This window comes from Uloborus diversus, chromosome 2 (assembly GCF_026930045.1).
Source record: "Uloborus diversus isolate 005 chromosome 2, Udiv.v.3.1, whole genome shotgun sequence".
NCBI classification, from domain to species: domain Eukaryota; kingdom Metazoa; phylum Arthropoda; class Arachnida; order Araneae; family Uloboridae; genus Uloborus; species Uloborus diversus.
The window spans coordinates 215,431,077-215,447,306 of record NC_072732.1 but is presented as its reverse complement, the minus strand read 5'-3'; the positions used below and the strand labels follow the sequence as shown (position 1 = coordinate 215,447,306).

The following is a 16,230-nucleotide window of genomic DNA, read 5'->3' as shown; positions in this document are numbered from 1 at the left end:
GAGCCCTAGTCACTGTGGTTACCCGGCTGGGGAGAGGGATCCCCTCCCCCCCATAAACCTTCTTAAATTAATGCAACTAGAGCTCCAAATCGGGCTCCTAGGCTGACACGGCCTTTCGTTGGCATTGGGTAGTATACACGCGTAAGGCCTATGGTACAAAGCGACTGTGATAATTTGAGCTTGACAATGTTTAATTCTTTTGGGAGAAATTCAAGGAAAAAGGAAAATTTGAGTTGGAATACCTTTGCAATACCACTACGAAAGTAATCTATACTGCGTTCACGGGAAAGATAGAATAGATGTGAACAAATACATCGCCATTTGGCAGTCTCAATCACATGTTTGGCTTGTACAAGAACAAATTGGTACCAAGCAGTCAACGATTTCGAATCCTATTAGCTAACCTTTTTATTAAAGAGAAAATCTCCAAAATCTCTGTCAAGCAGCAAACCTTCTAAAACCTTTTGGTTACTTTCTGTCTATGAATTCATTGAACAGAGATTAATTTCACCTTCAATGACCCTTCCTTAATTTTATCATAAAGAAGTTTACCTTGTCAGGGTCGGGCCTCAACTTATTAGAGCCGCACGACGTAAAACTTTTGCTTCTAGAATGAATCCAGGTTTTTATCGCAACTATTGTATTACCTCTAGAGGATACAATAAATGTCGGTTATTCGTCCCAACCCTACCCATTGTATATGAAAGAGTATGCAGTTGACTATTATTTGATTATTTATTTTCTCATTAGATACAATCGAGTATTCTGTCGCCAACGTACCATTGGACGCAAGATACTGCTCGGAAGATAATAATTCAGGATGGAAGTTTCATAATTCTTGCTATAACTTAATCAAAGAAAAGAAAACCTGGAAAGAAGCCGAAGACTATTGCAGAGATCACTATTCTGGATATCTGGTTACTATTAGAGACATCAGAACTGATTATTTTCTCGACTATATGCTCAAAGAATATACAGAGAAAGTATGGATTGGGATTTCAATAAAAGTAAGAAAGTAGCTGTCACTTATAAATACGTAAAATGTACACTTATAAATTTTAATATGTTTCCTTTTTTTGTCTCCGTAAGCAACTTACGTTCGTAAATAAATGCATGTCTCGAGTCTTGCAATTTGTATTAAAATTCCATATTTTGAAAATGGTATCCTCTAAAAATACTTTAAGTGATCTTTCTTTTTGAGTAAACTTTATGGAAGCGGCAGTTTTTGCCGGAACACAATTGAATTTAAAAAAAAATCTTGGCCAGCTAAATTTCGGTCTAGAAGATGATCAAGATCGTCAATTCAGCAAGGAGATGTTAACAAGTGCAAAAAAATGGCAACGAAACAGGAACCCTCTTTGTTCTGCTCTCAATTCTTGTGAAGCAGGATATAAGTGGTAAATTCAGGTAATCAAGAGATGACCCTTGACCACTACTAATTTTAGGAGAGTCTATTTTCATGAAGGTGCAATACCAAGAGGGAAATTCAACGAACTGGCGAGCATACGATTACAATAGAGAACGCAAAGATTAATTTTTACTACAAGTCAGATAAAGGTAGCTATTGCACCAACTTAAACATTTCAAGTATTAAAAATCACAAAACGAAAATAAATTAGAAATACATGTTTTTAGTTCCACTGGTTTAACAGCTTTAATTAATAACCATCAAAACTATTTACTTCATCCTTTGTAATAAAAATAAACATCAATAAAATTCAATCAGCAAATGATGAATAAATAATTACATTAGTTCTATCAAGATATTTACAACAATCTCGTTTACATTATACATTGAAGTAATAGAATAAATGCTGCTGATTTTAAACTCCTAATAGTTTTCGAAAATGTTGTACTTTTTTTTGTGGCTTCGATTAACAAATTCTTTTCAGTTTTATAAAACTTGTTTTAAAGGAAATACATTCATATCGGTAAAATGTCGCTAAACTTGTAAATACGGCACATGTCTTTTATTCCTTCTCTACCTATTTTTTGGAATGGACTCGTTTCTCCAATGACTGACATGTGTTTTATCTTTGCGACAGCACATTAGTTGGTTTTTATCTACGTCGACTAGTTTAAGCAACGGATAAGGCTCAGAAAAAAACTGTTTAACCAAGAAATTTGATTTTAGGAATCCAACGTCCAAACGTGGTCATCCGGATGGTTCGTAGGATACAATAGATGGAGCAAACAAAAGCAATATTTGACAGAGGGAACGTGTGCATCTCGACTTAATGGTCAAAATTGGGGGTACCGATATCTGTACCAGGAAGTATGCCTTTTTGTGTGAAAGTTTAACTGGTAAGTTATTGCAACCTATTTTTTAACAAAATAAAATTTGTATGAGGCTTTCTCAAATATAAAAGACTTTTTGCATGTGGGAAGTATTTTTAACTCTCTTCATACCTAAACCAAATTTTTTTTGGGCTGACATTTTATTTCCTTTGTTACTCATCCAGGCTTCATTTTATGAACTTTTTAAAAGTTGTCAGTGTTGTGACAACCATTTTTAAACGTTTCTGATAAGAACTTCGGAAGCATTTTTCATGTGTTTAAATCTGAACCACTTTACACTATGAATACATGTTCCATAAATCATATAATCACTTAAAGACTTCACATGGTCGTTAAAAGCGAACCATAAAAATTAACTTTTAAGTACAAACAACTTTTTTCAGGAATAACTCTAAAACAAAAAAAAAAAAAAAAAACTGGTTCTACGGCGTGTACAAAGGTCAAATCAGACAAAGTCTGTTGAAGTGTGGATTCTTCCTAAAGATCTCAGTTCTGGGCATATACACATTTGAAAATTAAAGCCTTTACATCAACTGAACCTTGTATATATATATATATATATATATATATCAACTGTATCTAGTCTCCTGTACGTACATGTTGGAATACATATCTTTCCCTTAAATTTAAAAACTACGTAATCTTGAACTTTTTGCTGAAATTTTCGGAAAACGTCAACTTACTGAGTTAGACAAACTGACTACATTTTCTTTCTAACCATGCCATATTTGTGCGTATGTACGTTTGCATTTTTCTTTTGTATTTTGAAAGATACACCGCCGTTGTTGACACCCTCTATAGAAGGAGCTGTCTGTCCCCAAGAAGCAGAAGGGTGGAAAGATCTCGGTGGTGACATGTGCTACTTCTTTGAAACAGAAAAATCTGTCACGTGGTACGAAGCGAGCTTTATGTGTTTACAAAAAGGTAACGGAAAAAAATCAAAATTTTTGTGTTTTAATTCCTTCTGTAGCTTGACCACGGAGAAATGGCGGATAATGCGGAGGCGAAAAAGAACACTTTATTTGGTCAACGAGAACGCGCTATCAGTAAAACCTTTACTGCTTGCGTGTTCCTTGCTAGCGCGAACACGCTGATTCTACCTATTATACACGTATACAGGTATATTAAAAATGAAGTGGTCCGTTCCGTTGCCATTTCTGCCGTCATCTTTCCGCGGTCAAGCTATACTAAGTAAACGAAGTATTGTAATCATAAAACTCTGAGAGGCTCCGATGGGTAGTCAAGGGTGAACACTGAGACCTCCCAAAAATGTCTGATTCGCAAACTTTGGCAATTCGGAAAATTTGGAATCAGAATATTACACACAGCTTATAAATGCCTGATTGTTCCTTTTCATTGCATGAACTTAAGTCTTTAATAATTCGGCAAAATTTGGAATGGTTCCATTTGCCAAATTTAGAATTTTCGCCCCTCTGAAAATGAAAGTTCAAAAAGAACACAAGAAGGCTTTTTTTCTCTCAAATTTCTGCCAAATTTTCCATTTTACTCACCCCCGAATAAATGCGGACATTACTTTTCCTACACGTTCTCACGTGCATATGGCATAGCCTTCAAATTAGAAGCACTAAAAAGGTTTTTTTTTTTTTTTTTTTTTTTTTTTTTTTGTGAATCGATGTTACTTGCAATGGAGAATGAATTAACGTTAAAAATTGGCGAGCACTTTGGCTATATATTGCCAACTTTTGTCACCAACGATTCATCATCAAATTCGTGACAATAATGAGATGTCGATGATATGTTGAAGTCACATTGACGTAATATGAACACAGCACCTTAACAACATATTAATAATTGAGTTACATAGAATACATTATTCAAAAACACCTTAAAGTCTTAAAATGCGGCAGAGTTGTTTCATTTTTTTCTTGCACGACTCTACAATTTACATGAAATTTGTAAATATGAAAAATTAATGCAAATAATGTATTACTATCTCTTACTTGATCAGGTGGAACTCTCGCAAGCATCCATTCTCAAGCAGAAGCAGACGTCTTGCACCAATTTGCTCTGTATTCCAAAGATGCACTGCATTTTGGACTTCAACTGCACATGGGACTTCACCGAAAAGTACAAGGAGGTAGGGGCTGAAAAGACGTCAACAAATCTTTTATTTTACAGTGTGGATTATACCTATATGATAATTCATTACTAGTATGTTGATCGTTAAAAAACAGAAACAGTTTAATCGTAAAATTACAAACTTTCCATTTTTGGTCACGTTTGGGATAGAATTGGCAAGCAAGCAGCAAAAATGAGTCTATCTGAATAATCATTAAAAGAATGAACTTGTCCTGTTGGATCATTTTTTCTTGTATAAAGGAGATTTGATCATTTTACCTAATTTTAGTTTTCTTAAAAATGTTTTACTACAATCAATAAATTACAAAAAGCCATAGCATTTTGACGGGAAAAGGGCTTGTTAAATATGTAACACGAGATCGTTTATTTTCATCGATTCAAGTAAGGGATATAAGCTCCAACAAAAAAGGTAATTAACTGTCTCCATTCTCTCCTATATAGTAAAGTAAGCTCGTTCAGTTTTAGATGGAACTTTTTGTTTCAAATGCTTTTAAACACATTTTTGCGTAATAAGATATTTTGAATTGAATTTTTTGTTATTAATTAAAGTATAGACTAAATTATAAGACAGAAAACAGCATTAGCCGTCAACATGCGTAGTCAATTGTTTTCCAGATCATTATTTATAAATGAGAAATTGATTTTCTGTACAACCAGGAGCAATATGATATACATTAGTACGTCCTTTCTTGAAAGTTGTATTTTATACAAATTAAATAGCGAAATGATTTAACATGGAATAAGTATCACGGGACGCGGGAGCGTCCCGCCCCGCCAAGGAAACCAAACGTCAGTAGCCAACAGAAGCAAATCCACCGCCAAAGACCGAAAGAAAAAAAGCGACCAAGAACAAGATTACGTGACAGAGCAAGTTGAGGTTTTTTCGGTTTTTCATCCCTTTGTATCTCAGCCCCATGAAGACCCCCGGAGTTGATTTTTGGTACACTCAATCTCTAGTGGCCCCTGACGCTGTAAACCAAAATACAATCCCCTGGACTATCAGGGGGAGGAGGTATTAAAGTTATAAACTCGATGTTCAAAAAAGTTTTCACTTTCTTTCACAGGGTTACAGCCCAGACGAAAAAAGGAGTCAAGCTGAAATTTCGCACACACATTCCTTGTGCTCTACTGATGTGCCTTTTGTGCCATTTGACCACCCTCCCCTTCCCCCCTCGTTTTTACCCCCCAAATTGTACCTTCCCGGGGTTCTATCACAGCCCCTCGGGAGGCTACTGTAATGATTTTTTTGTATACATATTCTTGGGGGGCCATTGAGTACATATACAAAAATTCAACCCCCAGGAACATCATGGGCCGGAGTAATTGAAGTTTGAAAATCACTAATTTTCCCTAAATTCTTATGTACTTACTCTCAGCTCATAGGGTTTGTTTATCTCGGACTGCAATTGCAAGGTTAGAACAGACCTAACAGTTATTCCAAAGTTGTCTAAGGAAATGAAATTCAATCAAAACTAAAACATATCCAACAGTTGCAACTAGAAGTTAAATCGCGGATATCACAAATTTGCCACAGCGACTGCAGATGCGCGCAGACTTAGCTCATTGGGTTTTCTGTTTTCAGATTCTATATTGTTTGTTTATACTTAAGCAGAGAAACAAATTAATGAATGAGATTAGAATGCTGTCCTCCCCCCCCCCCCGCCCCCTTCCCAAAGTTTTGCCGATACGAAATTTCCTTCCCCCTGTTTTTCAGTTTTGATATATTTATGGAGGGAAGAAATTTTAAATATCGGCGCGAAACTGGGGTTAAACCATTACAATATTTTACGTGACAAATTATATGAAACTGTACGCATATGAATACGGCACATACAACTTTTTAATTGAAAGCGAAAAATAGCACTTTTTTATTGGTTTGCTTATTTTCAAAATTAATGGATTTTTCACAAACAACACATAATGAATTGAAAATATTTGAAATACGTGTGTGGATATCCGTGCTTTGCAGTAATTTGTTAGCTGAAAATTTTTTTGCAATTAATGTAAGTAAGACTTTTAATGAGCTTAGTCCGCGCGCAACATGCGCATTCGCTATGGCAAATTTGGGATATCCGCGATTTGACATTGAGTAAAGTTGTATAGATCTTCTGACACATTCAAACTTAAAATATTTAATGGCTTAGTTTTTTTTTCTTTTGCTTGGTGATCACATGCGTTATTTCGTTTTTTAAATGAACTTTTAAACAAAACTAGGTATTAAACAAGACAAAGACTTCTATCAAGAAAAAGATAAATCACCAAACAATTTAAATTATCCCATAAAACGTAAAATAATCCACGATTTAAGAAAAAATGTAATTAAACAAAAAGTGAAAAGCTAGATTAAAATAGCCCTCAAGCTGTAAAACATTTAAAGAAACCTTCATTAAAATGTTGAATAATCTGTCAAATAAAGAAACTGTAATAGAATATACTGCGAAGTTGTAAAATACTTGAAAACAATATAATTTAAAATATAGTATTTTATTATCCAAGAAGTTTTCTTTGCAACAAAGAGGATACAAGGATTGCAATAAATTTAAACCGCCCAATTCTCACAAAATAAACATAGAATCTTAATAGTCATAAAATAACTTGACGTAAAATTAGGCTAGCCATTATTGTTCCTTAAAAACACAAAACAGCGGTTTTTCAATTGAAAATTTTCTGACTTGAAGTTCTCAATTCTAAAAATACAGACAGTAATAATATCAATGCAAAAAGATGTGATATTTCATCAAAAACAACCCCGTTGTAAAAATTTCCCCGCCAAGAAAACCTTTAACTTTTCCGCACAAAAAAGAAAACCTGCATCCTAAACCCCAAAACCCTCAGCCATAAAAAGTTATGATATTTAGTTTGCCCACCAAGTATCTGCCAAATTATCATCCTCCCTCTTCTCCTTTTTCATCACAGCTACTTCCACTAGAACCTCCTCCCACCTTCAACTCCTCAGAAATATGGATAGATCTTTTAAATTGTTTATTTGGTTTGGCGGGAAGCTTTTTGCTCACCAAGCAACCACTTCACTTTGAAAAGCTTCCCGCCAAACCAGATAAAGAATTTAAAAGATCTATCCATATTTCTGAGGAGTTGAAGGTGGGAGAAGGTTCTAATGGAAGTAGCTGTGATGAAAAAGCAGAAGAGGGAGGATGATAGTTTGGCAGATACTTGGCGGCCAAACTAGATATCGTAACTTTTTATGGCTGAGGGTTTTTGGGTTTAGGATACAGGTTTTCTTTTTTGTGCGGAAAAGTTAAAGGTTTTCTTGGCGGGGAAATTTTTACAACGGGGTTGTTTTTGATGAGATCACTCTTACATGCTGAACTTCCTATTAATCGTAATTGCATGGTGGTTTTTCATAAATTAGGAAATGAATTTGTTTGGTCGGACCGTACACCATTTGACTTCAAGAACTGGGATTCAGGTGAACCTAATAGGGACGATGAAAGCTGTTCCATGGTATATACGTTATTCATGAAGTTCCATAATTTTAAGTGCGACGAAAGGAGGGGTTTTATTTGCTCTATCAAAAAAGGTAAGTTTTTAATACTTAATCCTGAATTGTCTTTTTTGCAACGCTCGGAAATGAATAATGTTTTTCACGGGTGACCTGAAATTTTAATCATTTGCACAACACTGTTCCTTCTCAAGGGATATTGCAGTTGTAGCACAACATTTGGTTGTCCTCTCTGAGGGGACATCATGATTCTAGAAAAACATTCGGCTGTCTCCTTTGGGTGAACATCATTAGTTTCTTGCACAATACTCGGCTGCCCTTGAGGGAGGAGCCACCATGATTCTGGAAAAACACTCAGCTTTCCTTTTTAAGGAGACAACATGAAGCTTTAGCACAATACTTGACTGTAACCTCCGAGAGGACATGGTGATTCCGTTATAACACTTTGGTGTCTTCTCCAAGAGTATATTGTGAGATTCTGCGAGTAGCACAAGACTCGACTGTCCTCTCTGAAGGGACATCGTGATTCTGGCACAACACTGGGCTGTCCACTCTGAGAAGACATTATAACGTTCCAATACAACATTCGACTGTCCCCTCTGAAGATACATGGTGACTCTAGCATAACACTTAGCTGTCCCTCATAAGAACAAATCAGGAAGTTCTACTACAATACTTTGCTGGCACCTCTAAGGGGGTCATCGTAATTATAGCAAAGCAATCAGATGTCCTCTAATAGAGGACGTTAAATTTCATAATTCCACGAAATCAACTTACTTCAGCTCAACTTTCGGAGAAATTGAAAATTGAGCTCTAGTTGAATAAATTTGAGCTCAAAAAGACGAGACTGAGCGAAAAAAAGCAAAAATTATTTTTAGTGTCAGTTTAAGATGAAAACAATGTGAGCCATTCCACAGAAAATCAGACTTTTTTCAAACAGGTGGCAGTTCTATATCTCGCGTCAAAAGTAATACTTAAAATCTGTAAAAGACAAAGATTTGTTTCCTAAGAAACCACACATACACGCATGATTTTTTCGGATCATCCGAGAAAAAAATATTTTCCCACAGCACTAGTGCTGCAACTCACAAGACGAAAAGTGATTTAATGCAATCATATTGGCTGTAAGCAAAAGCAGAAGTTTAACGTTTTCCTCAAAATATTTTGAAAGACTAAATTGGGTACATTGCTGAATGGAAACACGCGGCGTTTAAGGGCTTGGTTTTGTAAGACAACCCTATTAAACCACATAAAACTATAATTATTGTGCTTTGGATTTCCTATTCTGAAAGTTTTTTAAGAAATATTTCTTTCGTAAAACCAGATTTTCTGAAATTCTGCTCCCCTGAACCACAGGGTTTCACGGAGTTCATGCAAGGGTTCTGCCAAACTTACATTAGTTGATTTATTTTAAATTATTCACTAAAAGTCGATGACACATAAGTTTGTAACGAAGCTTTTGCAGTGTATTTTCCATATAATCAGCAGAAAAAATATCAAATTGTGGATGAAAAATATATTTGTTGTCGGCTATGTCAGTACAAGAATACAAAATTGTCATTCACACAACATTCGGTTCATTCTTACAACGGAATCTTAAACTAATGTGGTTTTTGGAATTCTGGTGCAGTTTAAAAGATGAAGATTTTCCATTATCACGTAAGGGAACCGGGACGTTCTCGGCAACGAAAAGAGTCAAATTTTTAGTTGCAAATCACAAGGTGTTTATTCGATTTAAAATCAAGTGTGACTTAAAAACTTTTTTGTATAGAAAGAATGTAATCTTCTCATTATAAACCAGTAAAAAAATTTTTCTTTCTTAATGAATATATTTTTGAATAGTTAATAGAAAATATATAGTTGCACGATAATTTGAAAATTTATGACTGCAAATAGGTACGCTTAGCTAATACAATTCTGAATTAAATCACTCTAAACTTCAATACTATACAGGCAAAAGGTCACAAATTACAGTGAACCTATTAGTTTTCAGTTACCTTCGAATTAAAAAACCACAAAAAATGTTAAAATATAGTATTTCATAAAATCCCGGAAAAGTACGATATTTTTCGCTAAAATTAGCCTTTTAAAAATACAATAGTACCTAAACAAAAGTAAAAATATGTTTAACACATGCAAAATGCCTGTATATGTTATAATACAAAGTTTCATTATCATACATTGATATGAATTTTATGTAAGCGTACCTAAAGTTAAAAAAATGTGTTTTCTGAAAAAAGGGAAAACGTGTTGATCTTGACAATGCTGGTAAGCATGCGATACACTTCCCAAATTGCTTGCGCCGAGGCATTTTCTAAGTTTACGTTATGTAAATAGAAACGAGCTGATGTGTGCATCACATGACTTCCTTTTACTCCAATTTAATGTCATTTCCCCATTATTCGCTATTTTAATGTGATTCAATATTTATTCTCTAAATATCACCAACAATGGCCAAATTGAAACCAAAAAAAAAAAAAAACTAAGCCAAATTTGTCGCCAAGTTGGCGACAAAACTTGGCGACCAAAAGACTGGCGATATATCGCCAAGTGTCCGACAAATTATAACGCCACTTGAGTTTACATCGAAATTAACAATGATTTCCCCCCAAAAAGGTGCAAAAGACCCCCTTAGGAACATCCGAAAGCAACCAAAAGGGGAGGTGCACAACTAGACCCCACTACGAGTCTATGTACCAAATTTCAACTTTCTAGGACATACCATTTTTGAGTTATGCGAGATACATACGCACATACGCACATACGCACATACATACAGACGTCACGAGAAAAGTCGTTGTAATTACCTCGGTGATGGTCAAAATGGATATTTCGCGTGTCTATACATTCTTAGGCACTTTTCCGCATGTGGTCGAATCGAAAAAAAAACTCAACATTCATTTGGGGGTGAGCAAAATGGAAATTAAGGGCGATTTTTGAGTGAAAATTTTTTCGCGAATACAATACTTCCTTTTTTGTAAAAGGAAGTAAAAAAGAGTAAAAGTAACTGGATCATGAAATATTTGATGAAAGAAAACATTAGTTTGTGTCAACATTCAATTCAGATACCATCCCTTAAAAAGGGGCGTGGCTTTTTTGTTTACATTTTAAATAGTAAATTAATTAGCTTTCGGAATTTGATACCCACACAATACATACATTTTTGGAATTGGGGAAGTGTGCCTTATTTTATGCAGCTAAAATTGAAAAATCAATTTTTTGAACGTATAAAACGTCCCGGTTCCCGTAAGGCGGTGTTTTTTCTTTTACCTGTTGCAACTACGCGCGTCGACTAAAACAAATACCGCAGAAGACTTGATGCTGAACCTGAAATAAATTGAACTCGCATGTATGTGTATATGTTTTTTGTTTTTTTTTTTTTTAATCTTTATGTGAGTTCAAAATTGTGCAAGCAAAATCATGTCTGTCAGAATATGATTTCATTTATTACATGCATTATGTATAGCACATTTAGTGTATCAATTTACCGATCAATACAGCTGTCTCCAGGGCCCTATCCAACTGGTCAAACCAGACATAGTGGTAGGCACGGGGGAACCTGGAGTGCTATGTTATGTTAACCATTTTAGGACGAGTTCCACGAAAAGAAAGATGACATTAAATAGGGTTCCATTAATCAAAGACGTTAAGAACCTCTGCTTTAAACTTTTGCATGCAGTATTCTGTTTTTTTTTTTTTCCCCTTCTCAAAACTCTCAATACTTATGAGTAATATTTGTTTTACAGTATTACTACCCAAAGAAATCAATGGGACATTGGTGGAAACTCATGAAGCTGCAAAAAACGGGGAAAGTAAGTTTTTTTCATTAGAATTTCTTACTACTAAAATTGAGACTTATGATTATTTTTCATAGCTGAAATATTTGTCTCAGTACGTCATATGTTCTGCTAATCTTATGAACGTGCCCCATGTTTAAAGATTGTTTTTTGCTTAGTTTATCGTTAAAAATCTCTTACATTAAGAATACTGCCTTTGTGCATGAAACAAACGGAAAAACTGCCGCTGTTTTGCTATAAATGTAGAGTCGCGCTTTGATAAGAATTTTACATACAACTCTAGACCTTTTAGCATTTCTTTGAAAAGATTTTTATGGAAATTTTTCCGATTTTGTTTATTATTATTGTAGTTGTTATAGCGTGACTCTGATAAGTAGGGGTATGTCCTTGACAATGTTTTCTTTTCTTCCCCCCCCTTTTTTTTTTTTTTTTTTTGGAGAAATCAGTGAAAGAGGGACGTTTTACTGAAATAGATTGCTTTCGCAAAACTACCGTGAAGGTAGCGTCCGTGAAAGTTCTCTATAACCCTCAAAGAAGTAAGCATTCTCAAGGTCATGCTTGAACTTATCAAATCAACAATATATCATTTAAATTATTTTTTCTTGCTGATATGTTTCTCATATTTTTCTAAGTGAGCTATTCATTGTTATTCTTGACATTTCCAGCTAGCGTCTCCATTCCCACTTTGGTTGGCATACTTGTCGGCTGTTTGCTGATTGAAGCAGCAATAATTGTCATCTGTATTTACTACTTCAAGCTACGAAGGAGAAGAGCCAAGAATTCTTCACTGAAGCACATGAAACGTTTGTCCCGTTTACCCAACTCTCTGAAGTTGGAAACAGGCTATGACCAGAGATGTGTTGTTCAAGACGATGACAACTACGAGCCAATGGCTTAGCAAGCATTGGCTCGTATGCACTCGCAAGCATTGGCATGTATTACGATGTTTCAAAATACAAACGTGCTAAATTTTATGTCAATTTGTTGATTTCCCTTTTGTTGCATTCATAAATCCTCTACATCTTTACTAATAATAAAGCTCAAAGTCTCTCTGTCTGGATCTCTGTGACGCTCACAGCGCTCAAACCGATCGGCCAGTTTTCACGAAATTTGGCACAGAAATAGTTTGTAGCATAGGGGTGTGCACCTCGAAGCGATTTTTTGAAAATTCGATTTTGTTACGTTTCTTTTCCAATTTTAAGAACATTTTACCCAGCAAATTATCGTAACGTGGAATATTAAATTACGAAATTATCATAACGAGGAACCGTAACATGGGCGAACAAATGAACATAGCCAATTGGCGAGAAATTCATCATGCATTATTTGTAAATATACAGGCGAATAAAATGACCTTTTAGTTTTCCACTTCGGGCAAAGCCGTGCGGGTATCACCAGTAAAAAAATAAAAAGAAAAATTCCTTGCAGAAGAACTTTCTGATCTAATTAAAAGTACTTTTTGAACACGATGCACATTAACTTGGAAACTTTAGACCGTAACCGTAGTACCCCCTGCGTGCGCTGAATTTTGGATAACTCTGCATTTCTTGCACATAAAAAAATACACGAAAAAAATTCTGGATTAAAGAGTGACAATGCTGCTATATCTATATCCTTTAATGGTGCAGACTGTTGGATTTTAAAAAGGTTATTATTTAAAAAATTCATTTCACAAAACTCCCAACGAGTGAATGCAAAGAAATCAAGTTTAAGAACTTGTGCAATTGCGTCATAAGGAACGTTTTTTTTTTCTGAACATTTCAGCTTTATCTGTGTTGCAATTTTAAAGATTGCTACCTTTTTTCTTCAAAAATCATGCCTAAGTCTGAAAAAGGTTTTCATTTTTGTATTGTACCTATTCCTATATTTTCTGTTTGGTCTATGAATAAAACTGTTGTGTATTTTTGTGTCTTGATTGTATTCTAAGAAAAACACTGGTTTAAGCCGATTGGGACACATAAGAGTTCTTTGTTTTCTCCTTCTAGGCCCGTAGTGTATTTCACATAATTTAACGATCTCACGCTTATCCTTACTCGTCGGCTGTCATACAACCCATTATTGACTGTCATACAATACATTATCAAAAAATCATTTCGTTAAAAAGAACATAATTTTTAAACTGAAATAAAAATTTAAAAAATGCAAAAGAGGTTTTTTTTTCTACATACAGACGTGGGGCGAAGGTGGGGTTATTTTTTTTTTTTTTTTAGAAATTGATTTCGGCATAGTGCGGGGACAAATATGCTCGCAAGAACTTTCAAATTTGTTTTAATTTTATATTTTAGCAAAAAAAAAAAAAAACCCTCCTTCCTTTTTTTTTTTTTTGAATGCCAAATGGGTGCTACTGAATATTGAGCAGTGTTCAAGATTTTCAACTTGCCCATTACGCCACTTTTTCACACTATGCCAAAATCCATTTCGAAAAAAAAAATTAAAAATTTACCACTTTTTGCCTAGACCGTTAGGCCGATTTTCATGAAATTTGGCAGGCACACAATTAGTTCGTAGCATAGGGGTGAGCACTTCGAAGCGATTTTTCGAAAATTTGATTTTGTTCTTTTTCTATTCCAATTTTAAGAACATTTTACCGAGCAAATTATCACAACGTGGGCGAACAAATTACCATAACGTGGACGAGCAAACTACCATATGCGGCCATTGGCGAAAAGTTCATCATCCATTGTTTGTAAATACACAAGTGAATAGAATGACTTTTTAATTTTCTACTACGAGCAAATCCCTGCGGATACAGCTAGTCGTAAAATATAGATACAGACTTTTGAAAGAGTCATCTTTATTTCCTTTAGTTTTTTTCTATTTGATTTTTTCTTTGTATGCATTTCTTGCGTTATTTAACCCAATCCCTTGAGAAACATAAAATCAAGGTTTCACTATTAGTAAATTACGTAGTATTCATACCTATAGGGATAGCTTTATCGCCAACCGAAGCTCTTGACCTTTGTTCCTGACCACATAACGTAGATCATCAAAAATCTAAGATACTTTTAGCAGTAACCCCTTAAACTTCTTGAATTCAATATATAGTTTAGCATACAAAGGAGGGAAAATTTTGAACATTCCGAAATCTCAGCCACTTGGTAATGTAGTTTTACAGCTACTTTTCAGTATCGTTAATTAGTTACACGACAGATGGCGCTCTCTTACTATCAAGTTGGAAATCTTTCATTAGCCTGTCGGGGCTTGACATTGTTACATCAATTTACAAATATGCGACTTACGGAAAATGGTGACGCAGAAAAATTTGTAAGTTATCGAAATCGACTATTTAGAAGTTAGTAGGAATATGTTTTGGTTCCCCCCTAGTCTATCAACGGAAAAATTTCGTTTACTGGGATTCTTGGCATGGGGTGCTCACAGGAGAGATGGGGGATTATGGTGCAAGTTGCGCCAGCAAAATTTGGGGGGGGGGGGGGATTTTTTATTTATTTTTATTTATTTATTTAAATTTATTCATTGATTTCTTTTCAATTTAATTTACTTATTTTATTATATTTTATTCTGCTTATATTTTTCATTTATTTATTTAGTTTGTGTATCACTGGCGTAGCACAGTACATATTTTCTAAAAATAAAGCTCAAAGCTTGTCTGGATCTCTGTCGAGATATCCGTCCGGATCTCTGTCGGGATCTCTGTGACGCGCATAGCGCCTAAACTGTGCTACTGATTTTCATGAAATTTGGTACAAAATTATTTTGTAGCCTTAGGTTGCGCACCTCGAAGTGATTTTTTGAAAATTTGATTTTGTTCTTTTTCCATTCCAATTTAAAGAAAATTTTACCGAGAAAATTATCATAACATGGACGAGTAAATTACCAAGTTATCATAACATGGAACCGTAACATGGGCGAGCAAATTAACATATCAAATTGGCGATAAATTTATCATCCATTATTTGTAAATATACAGGCGAACCAAACGACCTTTTTATTTTCTACTACGGGCAAAGCCGTGCGGGTACCACTAGTTTCTAATAAAATAATAATCATGATAACAATAATTAAAAATAAATAAATAAACAAATAAATAAAAAGTACAATTTCTTGACTCCCGACTGATTGGCAGTTTTACCATATTTCGGTCAATGTTTTATTGACAGAACAAAGCAACTGCTGCATAAAATTTAGCGATCGTGCCGAACCTCAGTAACAAATATTTCCTTATCTGCCTAGTGTGCATTGCATCAGGAACTACAAAAAGAAATGTAATCCCATTTGAAACATAAAATGCAAAATGCAAAAAAAAATTAAACCAGGACCCCCCTCTCCCCCCCCCCCTCCATCGCAGTCAGATTTCTCTGACGACTAGACAAGGCCGGCATGTCATCAGTGTAGTTTTAATAATAGGAAAATGATATTCTGACAACTCCTACTTACTTTATATATATACTAGCAAAAATACCCGTCGTTGCCTGGGTTAGCAATAATTATGAGAAACAATCGTTACTTGCATTTGTTTTCTGTCTTAAGTGAAAGAACTTAAAACACACCTTTTTGACGTGATTTAAAATCTAGCTTCTTCCTTACTCGTAAAACTAAAGTAGCAGAAAGTAAAAA

General features: G+C 34.8%; 1 protein-coding gene across 1 annotated transcript in view; it reads left to right on the top strand.

Annotated features, from left to right (window-relative positions):
- Positions 1–13,294, top strand: part of LOC129216796 (macrophage mannose receptor 1-like) — a 51,306-nt gene extending 38,012 nt beyond the window's left edge. Inside the window, exons 6-12 of the mRNA XM_054851012.1 lie at positions 751–1,007; positions 2,135–2,240; positions 3,070–3,222; positions 4,268–4,396; positions 7,769–7,936; positions 11,605–11,670; positions 12,321–13,294. Coding sequence (XP_054706987.1) covers positions 751–1,007; positions 2,135–2,240; positions 3,070–3,222; positions 4,268–4,396; positions 7,769–7,936; positions 11,605–11,670; positions 12,321–12,553 — 1,112 coding nt within the window. The 3' untranslated portion in view covers positions 12,554–13,294. The remainder of the gene's footprint in view (positions 1–750; positions 1,008–2,134; positions 2,241–3,069; positions 3,223–4,267; positions 4,397–7,768; positions 7,937–11,604; positions 11,671–12,320) is intronic.
- Positions 13,295–16,230: the final 2,936 nt, after the last annotated feature.